Genomic DNA, 11,833 nt, shown 5'->3' on the forward strand with positions numbered 1-11,833 from the left:
CCCACTAGCTATGGAACAGATAAATATAGGAAATCATCATCATCACGGAATGAAGAAGACGTTTACATCACAAGATTTCAAGCTGCACACAAGATATTTTAAAGCATCGCTTATTGTTTGTATGCATAAAACATGTGATGTTTGCTTCGATTTGAAGATAATTATTTATAGTGGATTACAGATAAGATGCTGCAAAATGCTCTCAACGCAGACGCGCTGCAGGTAATTGCAGAGCGTCATGATATCGACGTAACAGATGACGACCAAATGTTCACTAGTTCAGTTCACTTTCACTTCATCCTCGCTTTTCTCGATAAAGTCGAATTTCTAAGGTAAGCTTATATTCAACAATAAATTAAATCATCAATCTAAATTTTCTAAAATTTCTTTGAGTATACATTTGTTGTATACAATGGAATCAAATTGCCGATTCAATTATAACTTTTAATAAATATTTTTGTTGTCTTTGTTTCAATAGAATCACCTCCTTAATTAATCCTGATTATTAACTTTTTCTTTGTGTTCTTGATTTTTTTTAGTTGCACTCAATTTTGATGGCTTCGAACTTGAATTCTCCCTTCGATTTGGAAAGATGGGCCAAGCAGTTGATTTGGCTTTGAATAACATCAACGAACTGTTCTTTAATCATCACAGCATCAAACTGAAGAAAATCCAAGCAAGGTAATCTGCATTTTATATTATTAAAATACAACCTGAAACTAAACAACACTGAAATATCATGTTTCCAATACTTAGGTTTTTCATTTATCAACAAAGCAGATTATCAATTTAATAATGGAACGAGAAAAATATTCCACCACGTTCAGGTTTTTGAAGCAATACGAACACTTGCAAAAACAAGTTGTGTTCATTGTGATTCACAACAAATCATTTTAATTCAAATATAAATTTAATTAAGCAACTAATTATCATTATATATTGAGAGTCAACTGAACTATCGCAAACATGATTATGAAAAATAATATACCAATAACATTTATAAATTGCAATATAAAATTGTTTTCAAAATAATATTAGTTTATTTTCTATTGAAGAATATATATAAATATGTAAACAGTAACGTCGCTACTATAGTAGTTTAGTTACGGAGAAGTTATTTTTGTTTTAGAGAAATTTAAAAAATCCATGGAACCATTTAAATTCGAACTTATCAATATATTTTTAAAATCATGGAATATTAATGTGGAACAAAAAAAACACGTTATTTTTCACTCTAAAAAAATGTTTCTTCTGAACATTTTTACAGATTTGTATTAAATTTTGTATGGCTACTTAAATTAATATAATCGCATAACTATATATTTTTATATCATTTCTTGTTGACACAAAAATATCTTTCTTTAAATACCCGTATTAGGAAGACTTTTCGTCTATGTTATTATTTTTTCTAATAAATTTGCATCGACATCTATAGTCATTAAGCTTGAAGAATTAAATATATACATAATTTAGTCACTTTTTTAAATAATTACCATTAATATAATTAACAAAAATAAATGTGATGATTGTGGCTGTTTTTCGAAATAACTAACAACTAATCAATATTTGCAATATCCATGTGAAATGCAACGAAAAAAACATAAAACGCTGTCTGTTCATTGTGAACAACACAACACGTAGCAACATTGCACCAAATAATATCATGCTATTCATTGGGTCCGATTACAAATGTTTTGTGTATTTTGAGCTGAATTCAAGGAATTCAATGTATAATTAATTAAATATCACTAAATAAATAATTAAATAACTATTTTATTTTTCGAATGAGTCGACCGATTTTGATGAAATTTATTATACGCATTTTAGCGAGCGTTGCTACTATTATAATGCTGTTAGAATTATCGAATCGAACTCCGTTCAAATAATATTTTTTATTTAGTGCCCCAGCTTATTGAATTTTCGAGTGGAACGTTCTTTTTTTATCAGTTTTAATAATTCTGGGAAGCTTTCTGCTCTTGCAGCTTTGTTATGTAATGACGGAAATATGTACTTGTATTTTATATTGAGTTTACTTAACGTCGAGTATGAGATGAGTTCTGATCCTGGTGTCAAGTATTTGATTTAGTAGACAATAAAAGGGGCCCTGTGCTGCAGACCCTAAAAATCATGGTTAAATCTGCAATCGGAATACCAGCATTATCTGTAAGACCACCCAACCCCACTAGCTATGGAACAGATAAATATAGGAAATCATCATCATCACGGAATGAAGAAGCCGTTTACATCACAAGATTTCAAGCAGCACACAAGATATTTTAATATTGTTTGTATGCATAAAACATGTGATGTTTGCTTCGATTTGAAGATAATTATTTATAGTGGATTACAGAGAAGATGCTGCGAAACGCTCTCAACGCAGACGCGCTGCAGGTAATTGCAGAGCGTCATGATATCGACGTAACAGATGACGACCAAATGGTCACTAATTCAGTTCACTTTCACTTCATCCTCGCTTTTCTCGATAAAGTCGAATTTATAAGGTAAGCTTATATTCAACAATAAATTAAATCATCAATCTAAATTTTCTAAAATTTCTTTGAGTACACATTTGTAGTATACAATGGAATCAAATTGCCGATTCAATTATAACTTTTAATAAATATTTTTGTTGTCTTTGTTTCAATAGAATCACCTCCTTAACTAATCCTGATTATTAACTTTTTCTTTGTGTTCTTGATTTTTTTAGTTGCACTCAATTTTGATGGCTTCGAACTTGAATTCTCCCTTCGATTTGGAAATATGGGGTCAAGCAGTTGATTTGGCTTTGAATGATATCAACGAACGGTTCTTGAATCATCACAGCATCAAACTGAAGAAAATCCAAGCAAGGTAACCTGCATTTTATATTATTAAAATACAACTGAAACTAAACAACACTGAAATATCATGTTTCCAATACTTAGGTTTTTCATTTATCAACAAAGCAAATTATCAATTTAATAATGGAACGAGAAAAATATTCCACCACGTTCAGGTTTTTGAACCAATACGAACACTTGCAAAAACAAGTTGTGTTCATTGTGATTCACAACAAATCATTTTAATTCAAATATAAATTTAATTAAGCAAATAATTATCATTATATATTGAGAGTCAACTGAACAATCGCAAACATGATTATAAAAAATAATTTACCAATAACATTTATAAATTGCAATATGAAATTGTTTTCAGATAATATTAGTTTATTTTCTATTGAAGAATATATATAAATATGTAAACAGTAACGTCGCTACTATAGTAGTTTAGTTACGGAGAAGTTATTTTTGTTTTAGAGAAATTTAAAAAATCCATGGAACCATTTAAATTCGAACTTTAAAATCATGGAATATTAATGTGGAACAAAAAAAAAACACGTTATTTTTCACTCTAAAAAAATGTTTCTTCTGAACAGCTTTACAGATTTGTATTAAATTTTGTATGGCTACTTAAATTAATATAATCGCATAAATATATTTTTTTATATCATTTCTTGTTGACCCACAAATATCTTTCTTTAAATACCCGTATTAGGAAGACTTTTCGTCTATGTTATTATTTTTTCTAATAAATTTGCATCGACATCTATAGTCATTAAGCTTGAAGAATTAAATATAAAAATAATTTAGTCATTTTTTTAAATAATTACCATTAATATAATTAACAAAAATAAATGTGATGATTATGGCTGTTTTTCGATAAAACTAACAACTAATCAATAGTTGCAATATCCATGTCACATAAAACGCTGTCTGTTGATTGTGAACAACACAACACAAACAACGACGAAATGATTAAATATCACTATTTTTAATTAAATATCACTAATCAAATAATTAAATAACTATCACAATGTTCTATTTCAACCAAAATTACTTTCTTGCCAAAGGCAATAGTTTGATCAAATTTGTTAATCTGACGTATTATTTTGATTGCAATTCCAAAGTTTGTAAATTGATTTTAAATTTCAAATTCTCCATTAGTTAAATTAATTCTTCTAGTAACGAAAAAGTCAATATTGTTTGTGTCCTTTTTTTTCTTTTTTTTTGATACTTTCTTTTGAAGAACAAACACAACAATTAAATTTATATTCATATGTTGTGTACATTTGCAAATGCTCCGATATAACAAATTATTCTGTCATTTATTTTAATCTGGAGTTAAAATATCGAACATGTACCATCAAAATATTTCTACCAAAAGTGGATTCAGCCTACTACACAGAAAATTCACTTACAGTGGAACTTCGCTTAACGAGCAAAATAAATTGTAACAAAAATGACTCGCTTAACGAGTGACGTTTCGCATAATGAGTGACAATGAGAAGAGAATTGTAGGATTGAGCGCCAGCTACATCATTTTCAAAACTTGTGTACATATATTACGAGAATCTTTTGAATATGTTAACCAAACTTGTGTTCGGACATATTATTTGTGATTTTTTTTTGGAAAATTTTAATAATACTTGCATGTCTCCTAATCAAAGGCCAAGGAATAAAATTAACCATAGATATAAAAAGCAAAATCATTAAAAAACGAGATCAGTTATACTATTTTTTTTCTGGTTCGTGACAGCTCTGCAACAAGTGGTCGACGGACAAGTCGGCGATGGTCTAGTCGGCGACGGATACTTAAAAAAGTATTTTTAAGAAACTCATTTATTATTGTAATAATAATTATTTATTGGCCAAAAAATATTATATAACATAAAAAAATTAAAAACTATTCAATATAAAATTTAAAGAAAACAGTATTTTTATAAAAAATAAATAAGTAAATACATAATAATAATAATTTATTAGCAAAAAAATAATATAATATATTAAATTCAAATATATTTAAAATATTAAATAAAATTTGCGTGATTATTTTTCGAACATACAAATTATACAAAGGTTCCAATCAAAATGCCTAAGAAATATTATTAGGGCTCCATGGTTCGTCAGGAATAGATATGGTAGATATTGGCCTACTCGACAACAGTGAAACCACAAACAGGCTCAAGCGTTGCAAACCACTAGATTTAGTATATAGATTGAAGTAATTATTAATGTTCAAATCATCATAATGATAACTATCCACCGGGAAAGTGTTATTATATAATATTAATAACAATAAATTAATTTGAATTTAGAATATTTTTTAATTTTAAAGTTTGTTATGAATAAGTAAATGAAAACAAATATAATAATATATTGTTATTAATAACAACATTTAATAATCTAATTGTATTTTGGTTTATTTCTTATTGTTATGGTATATTATGAATAATTCAGCAAAATCAAATAAATTAATAATATTTTATAGTTATTAATAATAAATAACAACAATTAATAATCTTATTATATTTTAGATTATTTTTTAATTTTAAGTTTTATAATGGATAAGTCAACGAAAACAAATACGTTAATAATATATTGGTGTACAATATATATATTTAATTTAGTTTTTATGTTATATTATATTATTTACGCAATAACTTATTATTATTAATATAGTAATAATTATAAGTGAGTTTCTTAAAAATATTTTTTTGAGTATCCGTCGCCGACTTGACCGTCGCCGAGTTGGCAGGTGTCCAATTGAACGTTGCCCACTTGTTAGTTGCCGAGTTGTCGTATTTTAGATTAGTTTATATATGAAAAAATGTTTCACTATAAAAGTATTAACGAGTAAAAATCCGAAAATTCTGGAACAGATTATGCTCGTTATGTGAGGTTTCACTGTATTTACAATTTAGTTATTAAGGATTTATATTAATTTCATATGAATTATTTGGTTTAAAAAATAAATAAAATAATTAAATTTTTTTTTCATTAACTCCAATTTCATTAGGGCCGAGAATCGATTGCCAATTTTACAACATGGAATCCATGCTTCTTTAATATATTATCCAACTTGAAAAAATAGTATCAATACTTTCTATGTATCTTTGTATTCAATCATTTAAATAAGGAAAATTATTTTGTATTGATTGTTTAATTTTTTATTTTTTAATCGCTATAGTTGGCCGGTCCCATTAGTTAAGCTAGGTTACAAATTTTTCTCAGTAAATATAGAATATTTAGAAAAGTAAATACAAAAAATAGTTGTATGCATATTTTAAGAAAGGCCAAACCAAACTTTTTATATGTTTCAGATAGTTTAATATTTTATCAACGAGTATTTTAGAGCTCAAAAATGGTTCCCGTGAGAAATTAAAAAATTCTTTGCAGGAACTACTTTAGCGACCATTGATATATAAATTTATTACAATTATACTTATTCCAATTATTCTACAGGATTTTTTTTTTATTTTGAACATACGTCATTGAAAACACACTTTAATTTCAGTATTGTATATGTAATTATAAAGTGTAGCAATAAGACCAATAGATGAAGAAAATGTCTTACGCTCCATTAGTTATATGCGTATAGTGTATAATCTGTAGTAGTAAAAAATGATTAAAATATAGGAAAAAGGGATTTACATAATCGGCGTTTAGTTATCCAGCGTGCAGCGGTGCAAAAGCTTCTGGACATGAAGCCTATATGAATTTCAGGGATAACGTGATTGCTATTATCGGACCTGCTTGCATGTTTTCATTGGAACCTATTGCGAGTCTTGCCGGATTTTGGAATATTACAATAATCACTGGAATGGGAGATTAAGTGAGTTTAATTTAATGTAATCATTTTGTTGTTTTTGAAATTATAATATCAAATGAATTCACCGAAAATATGTTCGAGTTTGGATCTTTATATTAAAAACTATAGTGGGTAAACTTCAATACTTTTTTTTCTAATAATTGAGCTCGTATTGATTTAAATACATTTCATCTAATATTTATAAATATTTAAATACGAGATGGAAATACACAATTTCTTAAATTTTCACGAACTTTTAATAATGTTCACGTTATACGTATTCAAATTAATGTACACCATTTTTGTTTTACACAATTGAAAATTATATTAATGTTCAACTTGTTTTTGTCTTGGTATTTTTTCACTTTTTTGTCTCTTCTGAATAAAAGTATTGAGATCTGATTGATGACTATTATTTTGATGTCAGTTTGCTTCGGCAAGCGAGCTCTCTGTCACTTCCGGTATATTGGAGAGGTTGCAGAAATGGAACAAGAACGACACGGCCGTAAGTACTTCTATTCCTTGCCGGTTAATCTGCCATTTCATAGATATGTAATTATAGGCGCAAATAATTTTCATGAACAAGAGAAAAATACATCCGACGTTAACAAGGCTATCATTCTGCCAGTGGAGTGGAGTGTATAAAGTATTGAAAATTCTTAGGAATACTAAATTATGTTGAATATAAAATCTGGTTTCATTGTTCGATCGACCTCAGTATATAAATATTCGTATACAGTAGATTCTTTTAAGCAATTATCAGATAATTAATCATATTAACTTGTATATTGTGTTGAAAGCGTATGCCTTGTTGTATCATAAGAGCTTTCTTATTAAATTAAAAAATAAGAAATTGGTTGATACTTTACTAAAAGGGGAAATGTAATTATTACTATATAGGGATACATTATCAAACTCGCGTCTGTCAACTATCTTGTGAGTGCACAAGATAATACAATTTAAAAGGCAGCATTGAACATTAACTTGGTAGTAAGCAAGTGCACAAAATCTATTTCAAGTAATCGAAGCCATTTATGGATTTTCCATATGCTGCCAATGAAAGAGAAAAACTCATTTTCAGATCAACGGTAAAATACGTTTCTTCTCTATTTGAGAACGCAACTTGGTTAATTGTTGTATTAAAAGGGTACGCGACAGCTCGGCGATGGACAAGTCGGCGATGGTCAACTAGGCACCTGCCAACACAGCGACAGTCAAGTCGGCGACGGATACTCAAAAAATTTCAAAAAAAAATAATTATAAAATTTAAAGAAAACAGTGTTTTTATAAAAAAAAAAAGAAAATAAGTTAATAAATAATAATAATAATTTATTAGCAATACATATACAATACAATATAACATAGAAACCTAATTAAAATAATAAATAAAATTTACCTGACTATTTAGTATTAATAACAATAAATAATAATCATTGTTATTGTAATTATTTTCGTTGACTTATTCATTATAAAACCTAACTATAAGAAATGATCGTAAATTATTATTTTTTGGATTTGGAGGCATCGAAAACTAGGTCATTAGCCATTATGATAATTTACATTAAATAAATAAATAAACTATATATAATAAATTAACATATTAAAATGATATAAATTTTTATTATTTAATAGCAATAAATCAATAGATATTTCTTAAATTTCAGGTTTATTATGAATAATTAAACAAAATCAAATAAATTAATAATAATTTATTGTTATTAATAATAAATAACAACAATTAATAATCTTATTAAGTTTTAGATTGTCCGGATTTCGATATAGTCGGAATTTTGATATAGTCGGAATTTCGATATAGTCGGGATATCGAACGTCGGGATTTTGAGCCAGCCGGGATTTCGAACTTTGGGATTTCAATACACTTGGAATTTCGAAAGACGGGATTTCGGTTGTCGGGCTTGCGATTGCCACCGTTTAATTAGATAGGTCGTAAAGTGAGGAGTACCAGTATAAGCTATATTGTTATACTAAATCAGGAGTGGACAGACGGTGGCTCACGAACTTTAGGAGAGATTCCCAATATTTTAGGTAGGTACAAAGTACACATGAGGCAACCGAAGATTGACAAAGATCACAAAACGACTAATATCATGATGATAATAACAAAACTCGATTATTAATTTTTAAAATTATGTTTTTCTGTTACTTGATTTATTTTTTTAAATTTTCTAAATTTCAAAACAATCCTGCAAGTTCAACTGTATTCATATTCAATCAATAATTCTAGATTTTCGTGTGTTCTTATTAAATGCGAAACTATTTTTATCATTTCAGTCTTTTACCATTTGAAAACATATTTATCCTTTGTATTTCTTCAAAAGAAAATTCGCGCGCGACTTTAATTCTCTAAATATCCGACATACATATGTCGAAGAATATAAACATGCATATTATCTGCACGTGTTAGGGATACGCACACGCTCTTTGATTTTTACCTTTCCTGTATGTGCGAGAGCAACAAAGCTGAAACACAAAGGATTGCATAAACAAACTCTGTTAACTCTCGTTATTGGAAGTTGTTCTTGCTAGCGAGATTGCGGATCGCTAGCGTTGTTACATTCTTTTCCAAGCAAACAGAAAATTTGATGTCTCCATATACTTTTTGAATCATCATGATTTGTCGCAAACTTCACATACCGACCACGGAAAATATACTAAAATTACATTTGAGATTTGTAAGAAATAGTTAATTAATTACAAAACAGAAATAAACAAAAAAAATGTTAGATTGTAATTAAACTCATATATTATTATATCAAAGGATTAAAAGCCGCAAATATTAAACGTCTGATCGAAAGGTCAGAGTCAGTTCAAGTCGGAAATTAAATTAAACCAACGCACAACGAAGTCGATCGATAGTAGAATATGCTCAGTCTCTGCGAGGAGACAGTTTCAATAAGGTAAATTTAAAAAAAAATCATAAAGGTAGAAGAGGTTTATGAAACAAATTCGGTTCTCTGAATTAATTTTGTTTATATCGTATATCAAATAAATAAAATTAATTCAGACAACGACTGTGTAGATAAAAACTTTTGGAGATGTTTAAAATCTCGATACTGAAATAAGCTAAAAATGTAATTCCATGAAGGAATATTCAAGTTACACATATTAATTGCTTTGATCGTTTCGAAAACTCTTGCTTCTTTAGTCTACTGATTGTTTAATTCTGTGGGAACGTCACAATACGAAGAACACATACATTGTATTAAACTTTCTATAAAATATCCATATTTTAAGTAAATATAATAATCTTAATTAATTGTATTCTTATTGCTTATTACCAATACATTATAATTTATATGAAATACTTCTAATTAGAGAGTGTAATTTTTTGCGAATTTTACGATTTGTAATTCCTGAAAAAAAAAATGAAAAAAATGTACTACTTGCTAATGATACAATTAACATATACAAGGTACACGAATATTGACGGTCACCACATTACATTACTCATATTTTCTTCTGCCTATTCTGTCCATCAATATTATTTCTCAGTCTTTCCACTGAAGTCAATAGTAATTTTAGTTTAGTTACTTTCTATTTACCTAGATTAACCTAGAATAGGACGTATTGCAAGAAATCAATTTGTTTCAAAGATATGAATTTGGCTAAAAAATAACTTATAAACAAATGATTTACACTAAAATCTGTTTTCAGTTCATAAGTTATGTTATAAAAATAATATGATACAATATAGATGTGCCATACGTAAAGTAAATAAAAAATGTAAAAAATTGGCATTTTTTTATTGGGGGCCGTCTAAAGCTCGAGGCTGAACATAATTAATTATAGAGGATGCGCTGCGAGATGTTCTCGACGCAGACGCGCTGCAGGTGGTTGCAGAGCGTCGCGACGTCGACACAAACGCATCAAGAACGTCAACACGTTCACAAGTGCAGTTTATCCGCGCTTCTCCCGATATACTCGAAGGTAAGCTTAAATCCAACTATAAATTAAATGATCAATTTAAATTTTCTGAAATTACCAAAAACAACAATTTACTTTCGAATTGTTTTCAATTAAATTTGCGATCCAATTATTGTTTTTTTCATTTTATATAAAATATAAGCAACACATCTTGGTTGATTTTAATTGATAGCTGAGATTAAATGAAATTACTATCATAATGTAAAATTATTATTTTGCTCCAAGAAAATAAAAAAGATTAGAAGTTAATCAAACTTTTGCTTTCTGTTTTTGTTTTTGCAGTAGGGCTGCGATGAAGAGAATACTTAAGTGTATTCTCTCACTTGTTCTTTGGTTTGTAATTGCGACGGAAGCAACGCCACAATACTACAATGTCGGTGTTTTGATGTCTTCGATGTTCAATTCTTCTTTCGATTTGAAAGGAGTTGGTCCAGCAGTCGACCTGTCTTTGAGTGACATCAACGAGCGATTCTTGGATCATCACGGCATCAAACTGAAGAAAGTCCAAGCAAGGTAACCAGCGTTTTATATTAGATTGAAATTCGGTTATAAAATAAACATCACTGCGTTTCTCGAAGATTTTTTAAGTTCGTTGAATATTAAACCTTTCATATTACAGAGACATTTAACTATTTAAAAAAAATATTTTTTTAGAATTTATTTTTATATTGCTCAATTAAAATTTAGTTAGGATTCATTATAGACCAATTTAAATGTTTCAAAAAGAAACTAAATTTTAAAAAATATTTTTGGTGTTTATAAATAATCAGTTTTTTTTTCTCTATACCAGGATTTATATAACTCTACTTCGACTATTTGAAATAAAAAAAAATCGACCCCTAATTTCTTGGGTTTATATCGAAATCCCGACTGTATCGAAATCCCGACTATATGAAAATCCCGATTATATTGAAATACCGACTATATAGAAATTTTATAATGTTTACAATAACATTTTTAAATTATTTTGAAGCATAGTCATACTATTAATATTTTTAAGAAACTCACTTATACTTTTTATCATAGTAATAACAATAAATATTATTAAATATTATTATTCATTATAAGAAATATTTTATAAGAAAATTTGTTTATTAATTGTTATTATTTAATATTTATAACAATAAATTAATTTTAATTTAGAATATTTCTTAATTTTAAGTTTTATTAAGTCAATGAAAAAAAAAATAATAAAATATAAAGAATAATAATTAATAATATTTATTGTAATAACAACAATTAATAATCTAATTGTATTTGA

The 11,833-nt window shown here is 27.7% G+C and overlaps 1 protein-coding gene across 1 annotated transcript; it reads left to right on the forward strand.

Moving 5' to 3' along the window:
• Nucleotides 1-263: 263 nt before the first annotated feature.
• On the forward strand, nt 264-11,085 carry LOC108560573 (the record flags this gene model as incomplete). Its single annotated transcript, XM_017918188.1, has 6 exons — nt 264-332; nt 540-681; nt 2,351-2,501; nt 2,708-2,850; nt 10,438-10,575; nt 10,858-11,085. Coding segments are annotated over exons 4-6 (494 nt in total), but the record flags the coding sequence as incomplete, so codon positions are not given.
• Between the last annotated feature and the right edge of the window lie 748 nt (nt 11,086-11,833).

Source organism: Nicrophorus vespilloides, unplaced genomic scaffold (genome assembly GCF_001412225.1).
Source record: "Nicrophorus vespilloides isolate i.1.1-1 unplaced genomic scaffold, Nicve_v1.0, whole genome shotgun sequence".
NCBI lineage: Eukaryota > Metazoa > Arthropoda > Insecta > Coleoptera > Silphidae > Nicrophorus > Nicrophorus vespilloides.